Consider the following 26,865-nt stretch of genomic DNA (forward strand, 5'->3'; position numbering starts at 1 on the left):
ATGATTAAAAAAGATTTTAGATCAGAGTTTTGATATGGATGGGAAAAGATATCTTGGTTCATAAATTTAAAAGTGAGGTTCAGAGGATGTTTGAGAAGAGATATTTGCCTGAAATAATCAGAAGGTGCAGGAGAAACTGGATTGGACATGAGTTATAAGGAGAGTGACTGATGAAGAATGTGATGGAAAGAAAAATTGTGGAGAATTAGCAAAACTATGGTTGATGAAATGAGAGGGAATGGTGGTATAGGGGAGAGAAAGAGAGGCCTGAGGGAAAGGAGATGAAGAGGAAGACTGAAGATAGAAAGATATGGACAAATTGTTGCACTCTGTGTTTTGATGTGTCCTTAGCAGAACACTGATGATGATGATGATTAAATATCATCCAGGGGGGGGGATGCCTTCAGGTTTTAAAAAAAAAATGCCTTCAGCAGCTACAGCAAAAGACTTGCAAAGGAAAAAAAGTAAAAGAATTCGGGAAGACAGGTGAGAAGGTAGAGACATCATATAGAAGTCCTTTTGTCAGTGGCTTATGCACATTGTTTATAATTAAAAAACAAAAAGGCCTTCCCACTGGGGTTCTGAATGTTTTTCCAGTGGATATCTTACCCCACCAGGATATACAATTCTTCAGTGGCCATCCCACAGGTGGAAGTATTTCATTTCAGTAATTAAATGTTTTAACGTTCCTCTATTTTGCCACTGGCTTATTTTTTTATCAACCATTAGAACTTTTCTCTAAAAATAAACCAGTTTGTAGTTGCTCTTGTGAAATCAGACACATATTGAAAGGATGCCCAAAAAAAAGCAAGGTCCATCATGATGCTCTACTTGAATCAGTCATTTCAAAAACAGCCATTTCACATTTTTAAAAAAATTAGTTCATTCGAGTTTTCAAGTCTGTGAGAGCTATTAAAAATTCAGCAAAAAACTGGAATTAATCCCATCAAATATAGTGTATGAAACAAAACCTCAAATCCTTTAATTTAATTAATTTAAGTCACTCTTAACATACCAAATATTAGTATTCCAGAGAGAGAGAGAGAGAGAGAGAGAGAGATTGTCTTGGTGTAGTTTAATGGTGGTCAAATCCAACCCAGACTTTGGGGGGGAGATAGCCTTGGTGTGCAAAAGATATCTTACCTCCAGAACCCTGCAGATTTTCATGCATTCACATGTGAGGAACTTTGCAAACAGAAATTCATCCTACCTCAGAATATGTTGTTTTCAGAAATCTCTGAAAGCTGTAAAAATCTATTGGTCATATTAGACATAACCACTTTCTTTCCACAGCTGTGAGCACCTGGATTTTCTTATCTAGATCTGGTAGCAGCATTCACTTTAAATACAATATACTTCACTATTGGAGCAGTGCTTTTTATTTAGAACTGCAATAGAAAGGCATCACTCATCTAAGTCTCTGTCTAAATGGCAGAGACTTAGGGGTGAGAATTTGCAAAGAACAAGCAGTGAAATAGCTGCTTGAACAGGAGAATCAATAAAATCTCAAAATAAAATGTAAAAAAATAGTATCAGATAGATACCATTTTTTTTTTTTTTTTTTTTATTTTACTTACAATTTTATTTACAAACATTAAATAAAATGCTATTTTATTCATAATTTAGTTTGGAACCAGGAATAAAAACTGTACTGCAAACTCAACAAAAAATTCCATTAAAGCAACAGCACCAACCATCATAATATTTAAAATTGAACTCTATATGAAGAAAGGTAACATGATGAAACAAAGGAAGTAAATAATTATGAACCTCAGTTAAATTTTAAGTTAAGAAAATTATAAAATAAGACAGAACAAAACTGTATGTCATAACTTTAGACCCGAGCTTAATTTGAGATTTATTGGATACCCTGAGTTATCTAATACAGATAGATCACAGCATCTTTTACTATATTTGTGTATTACAACCAATAAATGCAAAATATATTGGACATAATACTATGCGCATTATGTACAATAAATTTTTAATCACCCATTTAAAATTATAACTAAATTGTAACTTGACTCCTAATTTATTAAATGTATATAAATACAAGCATTTAATAATTTATTTATGACTTGCCTGAATCCATTGCTCACTCTCTACTTGACCAGCACTCCAACCACTAGGACTATTTAAACGAGCCATACTTCCAGTCGACTTAGGTGAATAAGAAGTAGAGGTACTAATCTGGGAGTTTTTAATTATTTTGTTTTCCATTCCTCGAGGATAATCACAATCTGAAATGATATTATGAAACCGTATTGCTTATAAATAATTACCCAAATAATTTCTATATTACTGGATACATTCGGGAAATATAGTCACATACTGAGGTTTGTTTGTTTGTTATTTGGTTTTTAGAAACATTAGCAACTAAGGCCATATTGCTCCGGGGATATGCAGTGGTCATTCCCTGACCTTTCTGCATCCTCCGTATTTGGTGGTCACAGGCTCGAACCCCGGTCTAATCAAGAAGCGTGTGCTATGCACTTGCTGCTCCTGCCCACCTGGCTACGAAGGCACCCACATACTGACGAGAAATATCCTAGTTTGTAACGTAAAACAATGAACCAATGTATACTCCCCATTGAAAACAGATCTAAAGCTTTTACATAAATTATATATTTTAAATAATAAATAAAGTATTGCAGTTTTTTTGTATTGCATTGAAAAATTTCTAAAAAGGAATGTTTAGAATTCAGAAATGCTTTCTATTGGCTTTGTTTTACTAATCAATATATTCCCTCTTCAAAAATTTAATTCAATGGTTGAAAGAAATTTTTAAGAAATTTTCAATGCACCAAATATATAAACGTCATATAGTGGTAAATCTGGACATACATGAGCGACTCCCAGAAGTTCTTTTAAAGCAAAGCCTGAATTGGGTTGGCTTGTTGTTTTAATGTTTATTGGCACATCAACAGTGGAGGTGAAAATGCACTAGACCATTTGTTTTGTGTATATCATTATTATTTAGAGTATATGATATACACCGATGAGCCAAAACATTATGACCACCTACTTAATATGATGTTGGTCCTCTACGTGCAGCCAAAACAGTTCATGCCCGGAGAGGCATGGACACTACAAGATTTATAAATGTGTCTTGTAGTATCTGGTACCAACACATAACCAACAGATCCTTAAACTCCTCTAAGGTCCGTGGTTGAGACGCCACAGATTGGAGTTGCTGTTCCAACACAAACCACAGATGCTTGATGGGATTGATGTCTCGAGAATTTGCAGGCCAGGGCAATACCTGGAAGTCTTCCTCATGTTCCACGAACCAGACTCGAACAATCCGGGCGGTGTGGCATGGTGCAATATTCTGCTGAAAGACAGCACCACCAGAGAGGAAGACCGTTACCATGAAAGTGTGTACCTGGTCACCAATGATGTTTAGGTAGCTGGTAGACGTCAGAGTGCCCAGCACATGGATAACTGGACATAGGGTATCCAAGCAAAATATCACCCAAAGCATGACACCGCCACCACTGGCTTGTTTTTATCCCACGGTGCATCCAGGCGGCATCACTTCCCCAGGTAAATGACACACACGTACCCGGCCATCCACATGGTGCAACAGGAAACAATATTCATTGGACCAGATGACCTTATACCTATCACTCAAGGTCCAATTTCGATGCTCGCGCACCCATTGTAGGCACATTCGCCAGTGAACCATAGTTAGCATGGGCACTCGGAGCGGCCTGCGGCTATGCAGCCCCATTTTCAGCAGGGTTCGATGTACTGTGTGTTGTGACACATAACTTCCGTCACCAGAATTCCAATTACCAGCAAGTTGCACCACAGTCACCCTTCTGTTGCCATGTACCATCTGGGAGAGCCTTCACTCACCTCGAGTATTGATAAGCCGTAGTCATCCAACACCTCGCTGGCAATTCTTGGGTTCCCCCCCTCCTCGGACCACTTTTGGTAGGTACTAACCATGGCTGACCATGGGCATTCCACCAGTTGTGCCATTTCGGATAGGCTCTCACCCAGTCATCTAGCCATTAAAATTTGGCCTTTGTCAAACTCACTTAATCCGCTGCCTTTCCATCTGAAGAACAAGAGTAACACTGATTAATGGAGCTCGGTATTAGGTGATTTTTATACCGTGCCCTGACCCATGCACAATTGATAGATTTGCCAATGTTGACTGTCCTCAGGCCAATCAACATTGGGAAATCTATCAATACGAATATATTTAGTTTGGTTAATGTTCTATATTCTGGAGGTTCTTTGGCATGGAGAAGAAAAACCATGTGTGATGTTCATGTATCTTATCTGCAGCTTGGGTGATACACGTTATTCTGTTCTAAACTTCCTTGTGTTGCCTTTCAATGTTCAAGTTTAAGTTCAATTTGATATAATTTATTTGCTGTTTGTTTTTGCCAGAAATTTTGTACAAATTGTCTAACAGTTTTGGATGATTTGCTTTTAATCATTTTCTGGAAATTGGAACAGTTGTTTCTGAAGTTTTATGGGTGATTTAGACTATTATGTCAGCTTTTTCATTCCTCCTATTCGGCATGTCCTGATATCCAGCAGAAAGTATTTCTGTTATTCTTTTGTTAAGTCTGTTTAATTTGCTGAAAAACTGGATGAGTTATACTATTTGTGGATTGTATAACTTGGATTACACATAAGGAATCCGAGTATATTTCACTTCTTGAATGATGCGGCTTTAAAGTGCTCTAGGGTTATTAAGGTTATCTGAACTGCTATTAATTCTACGGCATAATTAGACATTGTGTTCTTTAAAAAGTTCATGTGACAGCTTAACTCTTGGGGAAACTGCTGTTGCTCCTACATAGATCTCTGATTTTGATCCATCTGTATATAATGGTACATGATTAAGATATTAATCTCTATACACTGCATCTAGCTGCTGAAAGTTGGTGTTTGGTAAGACCTTTTTATTCCAGTGTTGTATGGAAAGATCATTATCTATATATTTCTTGGTCTAGGATGGTATTATTTGTCCTTCTAGATCATCTGCAACATTAGCATTAGCATTAGTAGAGGCATTTGATGCAAGAAAGCAAGCTTATGCAGCATCAGCCAAAAAAAAAAAAAAAAACCCACTTCCACTTCACCCCTCTGTTCGTTCAAAATACCTGTCCAGCTGAGCCTTAAACTTATTTAGGCTATCAACCTCCACCACAAGGGATGGAAGTCTGTTCCACCAACCAACCACCCGCTGGCTAAAGGCAAATTTCCGCACGTCTATCCTACATCTGTCTTTCCTCAATTTGAATTTATGCCCTCTCAGGTGATTTTTCTGAGCTAGAGGAAGAATCCCATCAGCATTGAGCATGCTTAAACCATTCAAGGCTTTATACACCTCTATCAGATCACCTCGCTGGTGCCTAGTCTCCAGACACTGTAATTTGCAAAACTTAAGCCTTTCTTCGTAAGAGCACCCCTTTGTTCCATTCACTAATCTTGTTGCCCTTCTCTGTACTCGTTCCAGCAGCTCTACATCCTTCTTGAAATGAGGCCTCCAGACCTGTATACAGTACTCTAGGTGTGGCCTGACCATCGCCTTATACAATGGAATAATCACCTCCTTATCCCTGCTGGAAAAATTCCTGTATATCATTGACAATACTCCATGAGCTACACTTGCAGCCCGTCTGCACTGCTCAGAGAACTTCATATCTGCCTGCACAACCACCCCCAAGTCCCTTTCATTCTCTACCACTGTCAGTGTAGTACCACAGAGTTGATACGTTGCTCTGGGGTTGCTGTTTCCCGTGTGTAGTACTTTACATTTGTCAATGTTAAACTTCATTTGCCACCTCTCAGCCCATCTGCTCAACCTTTCCAGATCCTGTTGCAGCAGCATAGTGTCAGTAGTGTCCTTGACAACCCTGCCAACCTTTGTATCGTCTGCAAACTTGGACATTAAGCCCGATATACCATCATCAATATCATTTATAAATACAGAAAACAATAATGGACCCAACACTGAGCCCTGAGGGACTCCACTAATAACATCAGTCCACGATGAGCAGTGTCCATTGATTACCACTCTCTGTCTTCTCCCCCTCAACCACCCCTTTATCCATAGCAGCAATTTGCCTCCAATGTCACACTGCTCCAATTTGTGTAGCAGTCTTCCAGCAACAGTATCAAAAGCCTTTTTAAGATCCAAGTATATAATATCAAAGTTATTCCCTGCATCCAGTTCTTTTGTGACTGCATCATAGTATCCAATCAAGTTGGTCAGGCAAGACTTCCCCTTAACAAAACCATGCTGTGTCTGAGCTATAACTGAAGTCTTGTCTAAATGATCCTGCAGTGCTTCTTTAACCAGTGCCTCCATTAATTTTCCTGGAACAGAAGTTAAGCTCACAGGTGTATAATTACTTGTGTCAGCCTTTGATCCTCCTTTGTGAATTGGGGTCACATTTGCAGACTGGAAATGTGCAAATGTGACCCCAATTCACAAAGGAGGATCAAAGGAGGATCTCGGCATTATCCATGCCGAGATTATGCATTACCAATAGTTCTTTTAGTTGGAAGCCTGGAGGTTAATTTACACATTTGCAGCATCTATATATGTTTTCCCATTTCAGGGAGAATACAGTTGACCAAGTCAGATGTTGACATGGAAACGTCTCGTATGAATACAGTAAAGCCAATTGTTAAAGAATAACAATAAGTATATATCCAGTAAAAATATTTTAATTATAGATAGCTACATTGGAGCTTTCGAGACAATCATGTCTCTTTATCAACAAATCTGAAATTAACGTATACAGTTATGCGTGCAGTGAGGTGAGTGAAGGTGCGTTATTCATTAAATTGGTATCTATTGTTGCTGCACGGACATGCACTGTATTACTCCAGTGTTTATCGAGGCATGAAATGGTTGTCTCTAGTATGGGGTGCAATCTCATGCCTTTGCAGTGGTTCATGGCTGTTGGGTTGCTCAATATATTGAGTGACTCTAACCAAAGGTGGTGGCGAAAATGCTGGGAGTGGTCTATTATCTTATAGTCCTGTTTGGGATTGAGGTTGTGGTGGGTACCCCAGAAGTGCTCCGTGATAGCGGATTTGTCGGTCTCAGCAAGGCAGATTGCTCTGTCATGTTCGGTAAGGCGGTCTTGAAGATGTCTTGATGTTAGCATTAGCATTAGCAGAGGCATATGATGCAAGAAAGCAAGCTTATTCAGCATCAGCCAATAAAAAAAAAAAAAAAAAAAAAAAACAACCACTACTCCCCCCTCAATTCGTTCGAAATACCTGTCCAGCTGAGCCTTAAATTTGTTTAGGCTATCAACTTCAACAACAAGCGATGGAAGTCTATTCCACAAACCAACTGCCCGCTGGCTAAAGGCGAATTTCCGCACATCTATCCGACATCAGTCCTTCCTCAATTTGAATTTATGCCCTCTCAGGTGATTATTCTGAGCAAGAGGAAGAATCCCATCGGCATTGAGCATGCTCAAGCCATTCAAAGCCTTATACACCTCTATCAGATCACCTCGGCGATGCCTAGTCTCCAGGCTCTGTAATTTGCAAAACTTAAGCCTTTCTTCGTAAGAGCAACCCTTTGTTCCATTCACCAATCTTGTTGCCCTTCTCTGTACTCGTTCCAGCAGCTCTACATCCTTCTTGAAATGAGGCCTCCAGACCTGTATACAGTACTCAAGGTGTGGCCTGACCAATGCCTTATACAAGGGAATAATCACATCCCTGTCCCTGCTAGAAAAATTCCTGTATATCATTGACAAGACACCATGAGCTACTCTTGCAGCTCGTCTGCAAGAGTAGCTCATGGTGTCTTGTCACTTAACTATCTGCCTGCACAATTACCCCCAGGTCCTTTTCATTCTCTACCACTGTCAGCGTAGTACCACAGAGTTGATACGTTGATCTGGGGTTACTGTTTCCCATATGTAGTACTTTATATTTGTCAATGTTAAACTTCATTTGCCACCTCTCAGCCCATCTGCTCAACCTTTCCAGATCCTGTTGCAGCAGCATAGTATCAGTAGTGTCCTTAACTACCCTGCCAACCTTTGTATCGTCTGCAAACTTGGACATTAAGCCTGATACACCATCATCAATATCATTTATAAATACAGAAAACAACAATGGACCCAACACTGAACCCTGAGGAACTCCACTAATAACATTAGTCCACGTTGAGCAGTGTCCATTGATTACCACTCTCTGTCTTCTGCCACTCAACCATCCCTTTATCCATAGCAGCAATTTGCCTCGAATGCCACACTTCTCCAATTTGTGCAGCAGTCTTCCATGCGCAACAGTATCAAAAGCCTTTCTAAGATCCAAATATATAATATCAAAGTTATTCCCTGCATCCAGTTCTTTTGTGACTACATCATAGTATCCAATCAAATTGGTCAGACAAGACCTGCCCTTAACAAACCCATGCTGTGTCTGAGCTATAACTGAATTCTTGTCCAGATGATCCTGCAGTGCTTCTTTAACCAGTGCCTCCATTAATTTTCCTGGAACCGAAGTTAAACTAACAGGTCTATAATTACTTGTGTCAGCCTTTGATCCTCCTTTGTGAATTGGGGTTACATTTGCACATCTCCAGTCCATGGGTACCTCCCCTGAGTCCAAAGAAGCTCTCATAATTATGGCTAGGGGTTTGCTTACTTCCTTTGCTGCCTCCTTTAATATAACTGGATAGATCCCATCCACCTCGGGTGCCTTTTTTATGTTTATCCTCAACAATTTCTCCTCCACTTTCCTCTCAGTTATTAGAAAATCATCTAGCTCACTGCCAATGTTTACTTCACCTACGACATTCCCCTTCCTGAATAACTCCTCATGTGTGAATGTAGATGCAAAATACTCGTTTAGATTGTTAGCCACCTGAGCAGGATCCTCAACTGTTGAACCATCAACATCCAGTGGACCAATCTGATTCATCCCTTTCCTTCTTGAGTTTAAATAGGTAAAGAACTCTTTTCTGTTTTTCTTTGCATCTTTGCCAAGGATTTCTCATAATCTGCCTTTGCCTGCCTAATCTCCTTTGTGACTTGGTTACAGACCAACTTATATCTATCATAGGCTTCCACGTCACCCATTAATTTGTATGTATCCCATGCATTTTTCTTCTCTGCCATATGTCTCATTAGTTCATCTGACAACCATTTAGGCCTGAACCTTGAACAATATTTCTTGGTTGGTATGTAAAGCCTGGTAGCTTCCAAGATTAGTTCCTTGAATGCTTCCCATTTTGAATTTGCTGTTGGTAACATCTTCAGTTGGTCCCACTGTATAGAATTTAAATACTGTCTCAGACCATCATAGTCGCCTTTACGAAAGCAAAAACCCTTCCCTTTACCTCTGATGGTAGTTACCTCCTTGAGTAAATCCCACTTCAGCACACTGTGATCACTGCCACCCAGTGGTTCATTTATCTGCAGATTCCTAATGCATGAAGAATCACTACTGATAATCAGATCAAGAGTATTACTCCCTCTAGTTGCCTCCCGAACATGCTGGTGTAGAAAACAATCATCCAATAAATCCACAAAAGCCTTGCTAGTGTGTGAGTGACCAACCCACAAATTCCAGTCAATATCTGGGAAATTAAAATCCCCCATTATAAGACTCTCTGATTTACTGGCCCATTCTATTTCCCTGTACAGTATCTTATTATACTCATCAGAGTCATTAGGCCTATAGCACACTCCTACTCTCAATTTTGATTTACCTATGCTTATGTCACACCAAACTGACTCAACACTGCACTGTCCAGCGATGTCAACTGGCTTCACTTCCTTGGATTTTATGTGTTTTTTAACTAATAGCATAACCCCTCCTCCCTTCCTATCCTGTCTATCCTTTCTGTAGACGTTGTACTCCCCAAATTCCAGTTCTGCATTCCTTATATCTGTGTGACACCACGTCTCTGATATCCCAACAATATCTGCCTTTGATGTTTTGAGTAATACCTCAAATTCATCAAATTTATTTACTAAACTCCTAGCATTAGTGTACACGCAAGTATACATGCACCTGTTTCTATTCTTAGCTACCCTAACACAACCCATGTGTTTACTTGTACCGCAATGACTTCCAGCAGTCTCTGAAATATCCTGCATCTTGTTTTTCAGGCTTCTGCTCATTCCAATAGAAGCAGTGCAAGAATCTCTTTCACCTCTGCCAGTGGCTACTGTTAATCCATTAGTCTTTGTCTCCCCCCAAGCTAGCAGTTTTCCGACCCACCTAACACTGCCTCGATAGCATCAGCAAATATTCTTGCACCCTTTCTATTTAAGTGTATCCCATCCCTGTAGAAGCAATCTCTCCTGTTAACAAGTACAGTCCAGGCTGAAAAAAATTCTACCCCTTCAGCCTTGCACAATCTTTCCAGGGCCGAATTGATCGACAAGGCTCTCATCATATACTCCCTCCTATCGTGTCTGGGCAGAATTGCAGACACTTTCAAATTCAACCCTACTTCACGGCTTTTTTTCAACAGTGACCTGTACTTGTTAAGTAATTCCGCTGGTCTCCTACTCTTAATATCATTAGTGCCAACGTGTACAACTATATCACCTTTTGTGCCCTTAAAAGATGATATCTGCTCTACAACGTCATCAACCTTTGCCCCTGGCAGACATACCCTGGTCCTGTTCCACCTATCCTTTTTACAAAGCATGTTCCCCGTGTCTCTCCTATGTAGCAGCTATCACAGTCTCTGTAGGTGATGCGGTATATTCACACTGGAGACTAGAGAACGCAGGCTTCTGCCGGGCAACTGTAAGCATTTTATGCGGTATTCTCTGAGGATTTTTGAGATCTGTCCTGATACGCCTGGACAGTAGAGAATGTAGGCGGTAGGTAAATTGTCCTGGTTCAGGGATCTCGGGTGGACTGTGAGCTCGTGTGCTTGTAATAGGCACCTGTCTAACACGTGCGTTGGGTAGCCACAATTGATTAAATCTGTCCTCACACGAGAAATCTCGCTGCGTCTGGTTGCATCAGTGCTTGAATGGCTCCAAGCTCTGGAGAACAGAGTGTTAGCAGTGCTGTTGAGATGACTGGGGACATGGCCGAATCTGTAGTTTGTAAACTGTCTGCACCACGTAGGTTTATGGTATCCTGAGGTCTCCAGACGTGGGCCCATGCGTTTTACCAGGACATCCAGGAATGGGAGTCACTCGTTAACTTCCAGGCGCCTCCGTAGCCAGGTGGGAAGGAGCAGCAGTGCGTAGCACACGCTTCTTGAGTAGACCGGGGTTCGAGCCCGTCACCACCAAATACGGAGGATGCGGAAAGGTCAGAGAATGACCACCGCATATCCCGGAGCAATATGGCCTTAGTTGCTAATGCTCCTAAAATCCAAATAACAAACACACAACAAACGTTAACTTCCAACATTAGAGTAAACTGGATGAAATCAGACAGGGAATTGAGATATTTCAGTAATGTTGTTTCAGAACCACGTGGGATGACGGTGAAAATATCATCAACGTATCTGCACCATGTTGTAATAGGCACAGGTGGGTTCAGGAATATTTGTTCTTCTAAATTTTCCATGGCGATGTTGGCTACTACAGAACTGACAGGGGCACCCATAACAGTGCCATGTACTTGCTGGTATATGGAATCTCCGAAAGTGAAGATGCTGCTTGACAAGCATAGGTTGAGGGCGGTGCAGATGTCATCAGTATATAGTCATGTTCTGTTTGAAAGGTTTAAGTCACTCTCAAGGAGCCTCTTGGTGCAGTGTATGGCCTGTTGGACAGGGATTGATTTAAACAATGACACTACATCAAATGATGCCATAATAGCACTGTCGGGAATGGAGAGCTCTTTAATGAGGCGGATGAATTGGCTGCTATTATTGATGGTATTTTAATAATAGCGTTGTGCGTGGTATTTCCTACAAGAGGTGAGAGGAGGCGTGCATTAAACTTGGACAGTTCATACGTGGGAGTATTGTAGCAGGACACTATAGGTCTGAGAGGAACACCTGGTTTATGGATTTTTAATAATCCATAAAACTCTGGCAGTTGGTGGCATAAAGAAGACGCTGAGTTGCAGCCGAGATTTTCTTTTCTCTAAACCATGTGTGGACGAGCTTATTGACGCAAGCCTCAAGATGTTTTAAGACCTTGATAGGTGGGTCTGCCACAGGTTCATACATGTTGGGGTCTAGTAGGAGGGCCAGGGCTTTTTCTCGATAGGCTGACTGGTCTAATATGACAGTCTGGCGTCCTTTGTCAGCAGGACGTACGACGATGGTGTTGTCCTTTCTTAAAGAGGAAAGGGTGGCATGCTAGTGATGGTTAAGGTTTGAACAAGTGGGCTGAGTACTGCGGAGGATGGCGGCTGTTCTGAAACAAATTTCGTTAGCAGTTCCTTCAGGGAGGTTAGCATTAGCATTAGCATTAGTAGAGGCATTTGATGCAAGAAAGCAAGCTTATGCAGCATCAGCCAAACAAAAAAAAAAAAAATAAATAAAAAATAACCACTTCCACTTCACCCCTCTGTTCGTTCAAAATACCTGTCCAGCTGAGCCTTAAACTTATTTAGGATATCAACTTCCACCACAAGGGATGGAAGTCTGTTCCACCAACCAACCACCCGCTGGCTAAAGGCAAATTTCCGCATGTCTATCCTACATCTGTCTTTCCTCAATTTAATTTATGCCCTCTCAGGTGATTATTCTGAGCAAGAGGAAGAATCCCATCAGCATTGAGCATGCTCAAACCATTCAAGGCTTTATACACCTCTATTAGATCACCTCGCTGGTGCCTAGTCTCCAGACACTGTAATTTGCAAAACTTAAGCCTTTCTTCGTAAGAGCACCATTTTGTTCCATTCACTAATCTTGTTGCCCTTCTCTGTACTCGTTCCAGCAGCACTACATCCTTCTTGAAATGAGGCCTCCAGGCCTGTATACAGTACTATAGGTGTGGCCTGACCATTGTCTTATACAAGGGAATAATCACCTCCTTATCCCTGCTAGAAAAATTCCTATATATCATTGACAATACAAAATGAGCTACTCTTGCAGCCCATCTGCACTGCTCAGAGAACGTCATATCTGCCTGCACAACCACCCACAGGTCCCTTTCATTCTCTACCACTGTCAGTGTAGTACATCAAAGTTGATACGTTGCTCTTGGGTTGCTGTTTCCCATATGTAGTACTTTACATTTGTCAATGTTAAACTTCATTTGCCACCTCACAGCCCATCTGCTCTACCTTTCCAGATCCTGTTGCAGCAGCATAGTGTCCTTGACAACCCTACCAACCTTCGTATCGTCTGCAAACTTGGACATTAAGCTTGATATACCATCATCAATGTCATTTATAAATACAGAAAACAATAATGGACCCAATACTGAACTCTGAGGGACTCCGCTAATAACATTAGTCCACGATGAGCAGTGTCCATTGATTACCACTCTCTGTCTTCTCCCCCTCAACCACCCCTTAATCCAAGGAGCAATTTGCTTCCATTGCCACAATGCTCCAATTTGTGCAGCAGTCTTCCATGTGCAACAGTATCAAAAGCCTTTCTAAGATCCAAGTATATAATATCAAAGTTATTCCCTGCATCCAGTGCTTTTGTGACTGCATCATAGTATCCAATCAAATTGGTCAGGCAAGACTTCCCCTTAACAAACCCATGCTGTGTCCGAGCTATAACTTGAAGTCTTGTCTAGATGATCCTGCAGTGCTTCTTTAACCAGTGCCTCCATTAATTTTCCGGGAAGAGAAGTTAAACTCACAGGTCTATAATTACTTGTGTCAGCCTTTGATCCTCCTTTGTGAATTAGGGTCACATTTGCACATCTCCAGTCCATGAGTACCTCCCCTGAGTCCAAGGAAACTCTCATAATTATGGCTAAGGGTTTGCTTACTTCCTTTGCTGCCTCCATTAATATAACTGGATAGAACCCATCCACCCCAGGCGCCTTTCTTGTGTTTATCTTCAACAATTTCTCCTCCACTTTACTCTCAGTTATTACAAGATTCGCTAGCTTACTGCCAGAGTTGAATACACCTCTGGCATTCCCCTCGCTGAATAACTCCTCATGTGTGAATGTCAATGCAAAATATGCATTTAGTTTGTTAGATACCTGAGCAGGATCATCAACAGTTGACCCATCGATACCAAGTGGACCAATCTGATTCATCCCCTTCCTTCTAGAGTTTACATAAGTAAAGAACTCTTTGCTGTTTTTCTTTCCATCCCTTGCCAAAGATTTCTCGTAATCTGCTTTCACCTGCATAACCTCCTTTGTAACTTGGTTACAGATCAACTTGTATTTATCATAGGCTTCTGTGTCACGTGTTAATTTGTATGTATCCCATGCATTTTTCTTCTCTGTGTTTATATGTCTCATTACTTCATCTGACATCCATTTAGGCCTAAACCTTGAAAAATATTTCTTAGTTGGTATGTAAAGCCTAGTAGCTTCCAAGATAAGTTCTTTGAATGCTTACCATTTTGAATTTGCTGTTGGCAACATCATCAGTTGGTCCCACTGTATAGAATTTAAATACTGTTTCAGTCCATTGTAGTTACCTTTATGAAAGCAATAACCTTTCCCTTTACCCCTAATGGTAGTTACCTCTTTGAGTAAATCCCACTTCAGCACACTCTGATCACCGCCACCTAGTGGTTCATTTATCTGCAGATTCTTAATGCATGAAGAATCACTACTGATAATCAAATCAAGAGTATTACACCCTCTAGTTGCCTCCCGAACATGCTGATGTAGAAAACAATCATCCAATAAATCCACGAAAGCCTTGCTAATGTGTGAGTGACCAGCCCCCAAAATCCAGTCAATATCTGGGAAATTAAAATCCCCCATTATAAGACTCTCTGATTTACTGGCCCACTCTATTTCCCTGTACAGTTTCTTATTATACTCATCAGAGTCATTAGGCCTATAGCACACTCCTACTCTCAATTTTGATCTCCCAATGCTTATGTCACACCAAACTGACTCGACACTGCACTGCCCAGCGATGTCGACTGGCTTCACTTCCTTGCATTTTATGTGTTTCTTAACTAATAGCATAACCTCTCCTCCCTTCCTATCCTGTCTATCCTTTCTGTACACATTGTACTCCCCAAATTCCAGTTCTGCATTCCTTATATCTGTGTGACACCACGTCTCTGAAATCCCAACAATATCTGCCTTTGGTGTTTTGAGTAATACCTCAAATTCATCAAATTTATTTACTAAACTCCTAGCATTGGTGTACACGCAAGTATACCTGCACCTGTTCTTTTTCTTAGCTACCCTAACACAACCCATGTGTTTACTTGTACCCCAATGATTCCGAGCAGTCTCTGAAATATCCTGCATCTTATTTTCCAAGCTGCTCATTCCAATAGAAGCAGTGCAAGAATCACTTTCACCTCTGCCAGTGGCTACTGTTAATCTATTATTCCTTGTATCCCCCCAATCTAGCAGTTTTCCGACCCACCTAACACTGCCTCGATAGCATCAGCAAATATTCTTGCACCCTTTCTATTTAAGTGTATCCCATCCCTGTAGAAGCAGTCTCTCCTGTTAACAAGTACAGACCAGGCTGAAAAAAATTCTACCCCTTGAGCCTTGCACAATCTTTCCAGGGCCGAATTGATCAACAGGGCTCTCATCATATACTCCCTCCTATTGTGTCTGGGCAGAATTGCAGACACTTTCAAATTCAACCCTAATTCAGGTTGGTAATACTTGCTTCCACTCACATAGTGAGCTGTGTGACTGGCGGTTTAAATGGTATGGTATTTATTGTCTTAATGCCAATTGTCTTTTCAGGCACTGGTAGTTCATTATTTTCTATGTAGAGATTGTATTTAAGGGATGTGTGGAAGGCTCCTGTTGTTATTTGCAGTGTTTTATCATGAATCAGATCTAACAATCTGAGAGAGCATGCTTTCAGGCTGAGTCGTAGAAGGGTGCTCCATAAACTACATTGGATCTTAATACTGCTTAAAGTTGAGCAAGGTATTAGGATTAGTACAGGCAACTGATGAAAGAAAGAAAGCTTATACAGCATCAGCAAAAAAAAAAAAAAAACCAAAACAATTTCCATTTCACCTATCCTTACACTACAAAAGTTTGTCTAGTTCAATCAGCTTTCAATTAATTTAAGCTGTCAACTTTCACGACACATGGAAGTTTGTTAAAGCAATCAACCATTAGCTGAATAAAGGCAAATTTCTGCACATCACTTTCACAACTGCCTTTCCTCAACATGAAATTATGCCCCCCAGGTGGGGTATCTGGGCAAGAGAAAGAATCCAATCAGCATTGAGCTTGCTCAAATGATTCAAACCTTTCAATCAGATCATACACTTCAATCAGATCACCTCGCAGGTGCCTTGTTTCCAGACTCTACAATTTGAAGAACAAAGCCCTTCTTGGTAACAGTAACACATTGTTCCATTCACTAATCTAGTTACCCTTCTCTGTACCCATTCCAGCAGCTTTACATTCTTCGTAAAATGAGGCCTCCAGACCACATTTGGTTTATTGACAAAACCAAATGAGCTACTTTTGCAGCCTGTCTGCACTGTTCAGAAAACTTCATATCTGACGCCCAAGGTCCTCTCGTTATCCAGTACACTGAGTGTTGTAGTGCATAGTTGGTATATTACTCTGGGATTACTGCTACCCATATGCAGCACTTTGCATTTGTCAATGTTAAACTACGGTTGCCACCTCTCAGCACATCTGCTCAACTTTTCCAGATGCAGTTGCATTAGTGCACCGTCCTTACTGTCATTATCAACCATACAAGCTTTCGCATCTTCAGCACTTGGGCATTAAGCCTGATATACCTTCATCGATATAATTGATAAGTACAGAAAACAACAATGGGCCCAACATGGACCCCTGAGTAACTGCACTAATAACATTAGTCCATAAAGAGCAGTGTCCATTGATTACCACTCTCTGTTTTCTCACACTCAACTATCCTTTCGTCCATTGCAGCAACTTGCCCTTAATGCCATACTGCACTAACTTCTACAGTAGTCTTCCATTCGTAACAGTATCAAAAGCTTTCCTAAAATCCAAGTATATAAAATCAAAATAATTTTTTGCATCCAGTTCCTTTGTGACCACATCATAGTATACAACGAATTGGTAAGACAAGACTTCTGCATAACAACCCCATGTTGTGTCTGAATAATAACTGCAATCTTGTCTTGACGATGCTGCAGTGCTTCCTTAACCAGTGACTCCATTATTTTCCCCAGAACATTAAACCAGCAGGTCTGTAATTACTTGTGTTATCTTTCGATTTCCCTTTGTGAATTAGGGATACATTTGTATATCATCTTTCCATGGGATCCTCCCTTGAGTCCAAGGATGCCCGAATAATCATGGCTAAGGGCCTGCCTACTTCCTTTGCTGCCTCCTTTAATATAACTGGATAGATCCCATCCATCCCAGGTGCCTTCCTTATGTTTAACTTCAGCAATTGCTCCTCCATTTTGCTCTTAATTATTACAAAATCGTTTAACTCCATGTTGGAGTTTGATAAGTTTCTGACCTCCAATTCCCTACAGAATTCCTCATGTGTGACTGTAGATGCAAAATACTTATTCAGTTTGTCAGCTAACTAAGCAGAATTATTAACATCCGAACCATCCATATCAAGGGGACCAATCTGGTACATACCTTTCTCCTAGAGTTTACATAAGTAAAGAAGTCTTTACTGTTTCTCTTTGCATCCTTTGCCAAAGATTTCTCATAATCTGCTTTACAGGCCTAACCTCCTTTGTAACTTGAGTATAATGAGCAATTGTGCAGAGAAATAAAGTGGTTCCAGTAAATCAGAATATCTTACAAGAGGGAATTTTAACTTTCCACATATTGACTGGAACTTGTGAGTTGGTCACTCGCACACTCGCAAGACTGTTGTGAATTTATTCGATGACTGTTTTCTACAGCAACATTTTCGAGAGAAAACCAGGGGGAGTAATACTCTTGATCTGATTATCAACAGTGATTATTCATGCATTAGGAACTTGCATATAAAGGTACATTGTGATCACTGGGTGACAGTGATCACAATGTACTGATGTGGGAATTACTTAAACATGTAACTACCATCAAAGCTGAAGGGAAGGGCTTTTGCTTTCATAAAGGTGACTACAGTGGTCTCAGACAGTTTTTAAATTCTGTACAGTGGGAACAACTGATAATGTTCCCAATGTTGAATTCTAAATGGGAAGCCTTCAGGGACTAAATGTTGGAGACTACTAGGATTTTCATTCCAAATAAGAAATAGTGTTCAAGGTTTAGGCCTAAATGGATGTCAAATGAATTAAAATGAAATTCATTTGACATAAAAATTAAAATCAAATGAAATGAATTAGAAGCCTATGGCATATATAAACTAGTCTGTAATCAAGTCACAAAGGAGGTTAGGTAGGCGAAGGCAAATTACCAGAAATATTTGGCAAAGGATGCAAAGAAAAACAGCAAAGAGTTCTGTACGTATGTAGACTCTAGAAGGAAAGGGATGAATCAGATTGGACCACTTAACATAGATGGGTTGACTATTGATGATCATACTCAGATAGCTGACAAACTGAATGAGTATTTTGAATCTACATTCACACATGAGGAGTCATTCAATGAGGGGGAGTGCCAGAAGGTTATCAAATGCTAACAGGGAGCTAACTGATTCTGTAATAACTGACAGCAAAGTGGAGGAGCAATTGTTGAAGTTAAATATAAGGAAGGCACCTGGGGTGGACAAGATCTATCCAGTTATATTAAAGGAGGCAGCAAAGGAAGTAAGCAAACCGTTAGCCATAATTATCACAGCTTCCTTGGACTCAGAGGAGGTCCCCATGAACTGGAGGTGTGCAAAATGTATCACCAATTCACAAAGGGGGTTCAAAAGGTGACACAAGTAACTACTACATTAAGTTTAAGTTGTGTTCCGAGGAAAATAATGGAATCACTGGTTAAAGAAGCATTGCAGGATCATCTAGACAAGACTGCAGTAATAGTTAAGACACAGTATGGGTTTGTTAAAGAGAGGTCTTGTCTGATCAATTTGATTGGATGCTATGATGTGGTCACAAAGGAACTGAATGCCAAAAATAATTTTGATATTATTTACTTGGATTTCAGGAACGCTTTTGATACTGTTGCACCTGGAAGACTGCTGTACAAATTGGAGAGGTATGGCATTAAGGGTAAGTTGATACAATGGTTAAAGGGATGGTTGAGGGGAAGACGACAGAGAATGGTAATCAATGGACACTACTCTTCATGGACAAATGTTGTTATTGGAGTTCTCCAGGGTTCAGTGTTGTGCCCATTGTTGTTTTGTATATTTATCAATGATATTGATGAAGGTACATCAGGTTTAATGTCCAAGTTTGCAGATGATACAAAGGTTAGAGGTTGTTAACAACAGTAAAGACAGTATGCTACGCCAACTGGATCTAGATAAGTTGGGAAAATGGGCTGAGAAGTGGCAACTGATGTTTAACATTGACAAATGCAAAGTACTGCATACGGGTAGCGATAACTGAAGAGAAACGTAACAACTCTGTAGTACTATACTCAGGGAAGTGGAAAGTGAAAAAGACCTGTGGATAATTGTGCAGTCAAATATGAAGTTTGCTGAGCAGTGCAGGTCATGGAGTCTTGTCAATGATATATAGGAATTTTGCTAGCAAGGACAGGGAGGTGATTGTCCCATTATACAAGGCAATGGTCAGGCCACACCTAGAGTATTGCGTACAATTCTGGAGGCCTCATTTTAGGAAGGATGTAGAGTATCTAGAATGAGCACAAAGAAGGGGAACAAAGGGGTAGTCTTACCAAGAAAGGCTTTAGTTCTGAAAATTGCTGCATCTGCGAGGTGATCTGATTGAGGTGTATAAGGCCTTCAATGGGTTGAGTAAGCTAAATGCTGATGGGATTCTTCCTCTTGCTGAGAATAAGAACCTGAAGGGGCACAATTTCAAATTGAAGAAAGATAGTTGTAGAAATGTGGAAATTTGCCTTTAGCCAGCAGGTAGTTGATTGGTGGAACAGGCTTCATCTTTTTTTGTGGAAGCTAATAGCCTAAATAAATTTAAGGCTGAGATGGACAGGCATTTGGAACAAATGGAGGGGTGAAATGGGAGGGTTTTTTTTTTTTTTTTTTTTCTTGGCTGATGCTGCATTAGCTTGCTTTCTTGCATTGTATGCCTCTACTAATGCTAATGCCAATGCTAAATACTAAGTCTCATTAGTTCATCTGACATCCATTTAGGCCTAAACATAGAGCAGTATTTCCTAGTTGGAACAAAAAGCCTAGTAGCTTCCTAAATTACTTCATTGAATACTTCCCATTTAGAAATTGCTGTTAGTAACATCATCAGTTGATAGAATTTAAAAATTGTCTCAGACCACAGTACTCACCTTTATGGAAGCAAAAACACTTCCCTTTAGCTTTGATGGTAGTTACATCTTTAAGTAATTCCCATATCAGTACATTGTGATCACTGTCACCCAGTGGTTCTTTTATCTGCAAATTCTTAATGCATGAATAATCACTGCTGATAATCAGATCAAGAGTATTACCCCCCCCCCCTCTGGTTGCCTCATGAACTTGCTGCTGCTGTAGAAAACAGTCATTCAATAAATCCAAAAAAGTCTGACTAGTGTGAAAGTGATCAATCCACAAGTTCCAGTGATTATCTGGGAAGTTAAAATCCCCCATTACAAGACAATCTGATTTACTGCCCCACTCTATTTCTCTGTGCAACTGTTCATTGTACTGATCAGAGTCATTAGGCCTATAACAAACTCCTACCCTCATTTTTGCTTTCCCAGTGCTTATGTCACACCAAACTGATTCAACACTGCATTGTCCACCAACATCAATTGGATGCACTTCCTTTGATTTTATGTGTTTCTTAAGTAACAGCATGACCCACCTTCCTTTCTATCTTTTTTGTACACTCTGTACACCCAAAATTCCAATTCTGCATTCTTTATATCTGTGTGACACCACAACTCTGATATCCCAACAATATCTGCCTTTGTTGTCTTGACCAGCACCTCAAATTCGTAAAATTTATTTGCTATACTCCTAGCATTGGTGTACATGCAAGTATACAGGCACATATTCTTACTCTTAGTTACCGTGACACAGCTTATGTATTTTCTTGTTCCATGATGACTTCCAGCAGTTCTTAAAATTCCCAGCACCTCGCTTTACAGGCTGCTGCTCATTCCAGTTACAGCATTATTGAGTTTCATTAATATAACAGTGCAGTGCAGACAAAATAAGGCCATACCAAAAAAAAAGAAATAGTTTGGTTAAAAAATATATTTGAAAACAAAATTTCACATTTGTAAAAGCATAGTAACAGTAAGCTTCAGTAAAATAATGATTATAAACATGATGACTTTAAAATATCAAAATTATAAAAACTGATGTTCTTCTGATCTTCGAAAATGATAAAAGTAGGGGTTCCTAAACCACTTTTTCTGCAACATTCTCAATCTTCGTGATTTCAATAATGGTGTGCCATTACCCAGTCCGCAATATAAATAAATAGTGATATACTTCTCGACTGGAGCAGTGCCTTTTATTTTTGACATGTGTGGTGCAATAATACATAGAGGCAAGGATGCTTCCATGTACATTTGACTCAGTGTCAGTATGATGCATTTTAAGCAGCTCTATACAGATCTCCGGCTTTAATTATATAACCTTTAATTATATAATGGTATGCTATATAAGATTATTACTATAATGTTAAATATTACTATATAATATTATTACTATAATGTTATATAACACTCATAGCTTGAGGCTAATCCAATATGTTTACCTCATGTTAATTAATCTTTTGGTGATGCCAATTTTATAAAAGTTTTATAAAAGTTTATAAAATTGTAGCCATGACTATGGGTTTGACTCTCGCTGGAGTCTTGTCACTGGGTAAGTAGGAATCGTGAACTGAAAGACCTGACAGTGCAGAGACAAGATATATCCACAATATCAAAAATGCCAGATGGAAAATGAATTTGAAAATCAAGTATATATTTAGGTCAAAGGTCTCAGCTATAACAAATATATAACTTCAGTATTAGTATTAGCAATGGCAAATTATGAAAGAAAGAAAGATAATAAAGCAGCAGCAAAAAAAAAAAAAAAAAAACTTGCACACTATTACCCCCAACCCCAAATAGTCTCTCTGGTTCTTCCTTGAATTTCTTCAAATGACGGCCTTCCGTAACAACTGATGGAAGTTTGTTTCAATAATCAGTCACCCACTGGCTGATGGCAAACTACCATATATATATATCCTACAATATCATTCCTCAATTTGAATAGTTTGAATATACGCATAGGTACTCTGGGCGAAAGCAAGAATGCCATCAGCATTGAGCTTGCTCAATCCATTACCATTAGCATAAGCATTAGTAGAGGCATTTGATGCAAGAAAGCAAGCTTATGCAGCATCAGCCAAAAAAAAAAAAAAACCACTTCCACTTCACCCCTCTGTTCATTCGAAATACCTGTCCAGCTGAACCTTAAACTTATTTAGGCTATCAACTTCCCCTACAAGGGATGGAAGTCTGTTCCGTCAACCAACCATCCGCTGGCTAAAGGCAAATTTCCGCACGTCTATCCTACATCTGTCTTTCCTCAATTTGAATTTATGTCCTCTCAGGTGATTATTCTGAGCAAGAGGAAGAATCCCATCAGCATTGAGCATGCTCAAACCATTCAAGGCTTTATACACCTATATCAGATCACCTCGCTGGTGCCTAGGCTCCAGACACTATAATTTGCAAAACTTAAGCCTTTCTTCGTAAGAGCACCCCTTTGTTCCATTCACTAATCTTGTTGCCCTTCTCTGTACTCGTTCCAGCAGCACTACATCCTTCTTGAAATGAGGCCTCCAGGCCTGTATACAGTACTATAGGTGTGGCCTGACCATTGCCTTATACAATGGAATAATCACCTCCTTATCCCTGCTGGAAAAATTCCTGTATATCATTGACAATACTCCATGAGCTACTCTTGCAGCCCATCTGCACTGCTCAGAGAACTTCATATCTGAGTGCACAACCACCCCCAAGTCCCTTTCATTCTCTACCACTGTCAGTGTAGTACCACAGAGTTGATACGTTGCTCTGGGGTTGCTGTTTCCCATATGTAGTACTTTACATTTGTCAAGGTTAAATTTCATTTGCCACCTCTCAGCCCATCTGCTCAAGCTTTCCAGATCCTGTTGCAGCAGCATAGTGTCAGTAGTGTCCTTGACAACATGCCAACCTTCGTATCGTCTGCAAACTTGGACATTAATCTTGATATACCATCATCACTAACATTTATAAATACAGAAAACAATAATGGACCCAACACTGAACCCTGAAGGACTCCACTAATAACATTAGTCCACGATGGGCAGTGTCCATTGATTACCACACTCTGTCTTCTCCCGCTCAACCACCCCTTTATCCATAGCAGCAATTTGCCTCCAATGCCACAATGCTCCAATTTGTGCAGCAGTCTTCCATGTGCAACAGTATCAAAAGCCTTTCTAAAATCCAAGTATATAATATCAAAGTTATTCCCTGCATCCAGTTCTTTTGTGACTGCATCATAGTATCCAATCACATTAGTATGACAAGACTTCCCCTGAACAAAACCATGCTGTGTCCGAGCTATAACTGGAGTCTTGTCTGGATGATCCTGCAGTGCTTCTTTAACCAGTCCCTCCAATAATTTTCCTGGAAGAGAAGTTAAACTCACAGGTCTATAATTACTTGTGGTAGCCTTTGATCCTCCTTTGTGAATTGGGGTCACATTTGCTCATCTCCAGTCTGTGGGTACCTCCCTTGAGTCCAAGGAAGCTCTCATAATTATGGCCAAGGGTTTGCTTACTTCCTTTGCTGCCTCCCTTAATATAACTGGATAGATCCCATCCACTCTAGGTGCGTTTCTTCTGTTTAGCTTCAACAATTTCTCCTCCACTTTACTCTCAGTTATTACAAGATTCTCTAGCTTACTGCCAGAGTTGAATACACCTCTGGCATTCCCCTCGCTGAATAACTCCTCATGTGTGAATGTCAATGCAAAATATTCATTTAGTTTGTTAGCTACCTGAGCTGGATCATCAATAGTTGACCCATCGATATCAAGTGGACCAATCTGATTCATCACACATAAATAAAGAACTCTTTGCTGTTTTTCTTCGCATCCCTTGCCAAATATTTCTCATAATCTGCCTTCGCCTGCCTAACCTCCTTTGTAACTTGGTTACAGATCAACTTGAATCTATCATGGACTTCTGTGTCACATGTTAAATTGTATGCATCCCATGCATTTTTCTTCTCTGCCATATGTCTCATTAGTTCATCTAACATCCATTTATAAATTAATATAAACCTTGAACAATATTTCTTAGTTGGTATGTAAAGCCTAGTAGCTTCCAAGATAAGTTCTTTGAATGCTTACCATTTTGAATTTGCTGTTGGTAACATCATCAGTTGGTCCCACTGTATAAAATTTAAATACTGTCTCAGCACATTGTAGTCGCCTTTACGAAAGCAATAACCCTTCCCTTTACCCCTAATGGTAGTTACCTCTTTGAGTAAATCCCATTTCAGCACACTGTGATCACTGCCACCTAGTAATTCCTTTATCTGTAGATTCTTAATGCATGAAGAATCACTACTGATAATCAAATCAAGAGTATTACTCCCTCTAGTTGCCTCCCGAACATGCTGATGTAGAATACCATTATCCAATAAATCCACAAAAGCCTTGCTAGTGTGTGAGTGACCAGGCCCACAAATTCTAGACAATATCTGGGAAATTCAAATCCCCCATTATAACACTCTCTGATGTACTGGCCCACTCTATTTCCCTGTACAGTTTCTTATTATACTCATCAGAGTCATTAGACCTATAGCACACTCCTACTATAACTGGAGTAGTCTCAATTTTGATCTCCCAATGCTTATGTCACACCAAACCGATTCGACACTGCACTGTCCAGCGATGTTGACTGGCTTCACTTCCTTGGATTTTATGTGTTTCTTAACTAATAGCATAACCCCTCCTCCCTTCCTATCCTGTCTATCCTTTCTGTAAATGTTGTACTCCCCAAATACCAGTTCTGCATTCCTTATATCTGTGTGAAACCATGTCTCTGATATCCCAACTATATCTGCCTTTGATGTTTTGAGCAATACCTCAAATTCATCAAATTTATTTACTAACTCCTAGCACTGGTGTACACACAAGTATACATGCACCTGTTTCTATTCTTAGCTACCCTAACACAACCCATGTGTTTACTTGTACCGCAATGACTCCCAGCAGTCTCTGAAATATCCTGCATCTTGTTTTTCAGGCTTCTTCTCATTCCAATAGAAGCAGTGCAAGAATGGCTTTCACCTCTGCCAGTGGCTACTTTTAATCTATTAGTCTTTGTATCCACCCAAGCTAGCAGTTTTCCGACCCACCTAACACTGCCTCGATAGCATCAGCAAATATTCTTGCACACTTTCTATTTAAGTGTATCCCATCCCTGTAGAAGCAGTCTCTCCTGTTAACAAGTACAGTCCAGGCTGAAAAAAATTCTACCCCTTGAGCCTTGCACAATCTTTCCAGGGCCGAATTGATCGACAAGGCGCTCATCATATACTCCCTCCTATTGTGTTTGGGTAGAATTTCCCAGGGCAGGATTTGAATGGCAGAATTGCCCATTCAAAGCCTTAAACACCTCAATTAGATCACCTAGCTGGTGCCTATGCTCCAGATGCTGCAATTTTCACAACTGAAACCTTTCTTCCTAAGAGAACCCTTTTATTCCACTTACCCATTGCCCTTGTCTGCACCCATTGCAGCAGATCTACATCCTTCCTAAAATAAGGCTTACAGACCTAATCATCCCCTTATCCCTACTAGCAAAATTCATGTATATCACTGACAAAACCCCATGATCTATCCTGGAAGGCTGTCCACTCTGCTCTGAGATCTTCATATCTGACAGCACAATAACTCCTAAACTGTTTCCATTTTCCACTATCCTAAGCATTTTCCACTATCCTACAGAGTTGGTATGTTAGGTACATTTCAGAACAAGGGAAAAAGCCCCAAGTTTGTGTGCAGCTCTGAGCAGAGGTACTCTTAGGGTAATGACAGGGGAATAAAACATGGGGAGCAATATGGCCTTAGTTGCTAATGTTCCTAAAAACCGAATAACAAACAAACAATAAAAAATGGCTGTCCCTCACTTGACAATGAATGTTATTAATAAAATAATTACACCAATTACTCAGTCACAAAACATGTCATCACGGATTTGTGTAAAGTTCCCATTTTTATATAATTACTTTGACAACTGTCAAAAATATTAGTTTAGATTAATTCAAATTTCACATATTAGTAGATATGTGAAAGTATATATATATATATATAAATAATGTAATAACTCAGAGCAGGCGCCACCGCAGCCAGGTGGGAAGGAGCAGCAGTGCGTTGCACATGCTTCTTGATTAGACCGGGGTTCAAGACCGTCACCACCAAATACGGAGGATACGGAAAGGTCAGGGAATGACCACCGCATATCCCAGAGCAATATGGCCTTAGTTACCAATGCTCCTAAAAACCAAATAACAAAGTAACATAGCTCAAAACAAAGTGGAGGAGAAATTGCTGAAGATAAACATAAGGAAGACAACAAAAGGAAGTAAGCAGGCCATTATCCATAATAATGGGGGCATCCTTGGATCAGAGATATGCAAATGTTTCCCCAATTCAAAAAGGTGGATTGAAAGGTGACATGTGTAATTACAGACCCGTCAGTTTAACTTCTTTTCAGGGGAAAATAAT

At 40.0% G+C, this 26,865-nt stretch overlaps 1 protein-coding gene across 2 annotated transcripts in view; it reads right to left on the reverse strand.

Moving 5' to 3' along the window:
* The window catches only part of LOC150091211 (hemocytin-like), a 1,750,539-nt gene that overhangs the window by 1,037,739 nt on the left and 685,935 nt on the right, over positions 1-26,865 (reverse strand). For both annotated transcript variants that reach the window (XM_090374755.1, XM_090374750.1), the window contains one exon: positions 2,083-2,240. In XM_090374755.1, the coding sequence (XP_090230881.1) occupies positions 2,083-2,240 (158 nt within the window). The remainder of the gene's footprint in view (positions 1-2,082; positions 2,241-26,865) is intronic.

The sequence above is a fragment of the Mastigoproctus giganteus genome, chromosome 1 (genome assembly GCF_048544385.1).
Source record: "Mastigoproctus giganteus isolate SK-2022 chromosome 1, ASM4854438v1, whole genome shotgun sequence".
Taxonomy (NCBI): Eukaryota; Metazoa; Arthropoda; class Arachnida; order Uropygi; family Thelyphonidae; genus Mastigoproctus; species Mastigoproctus giganteus.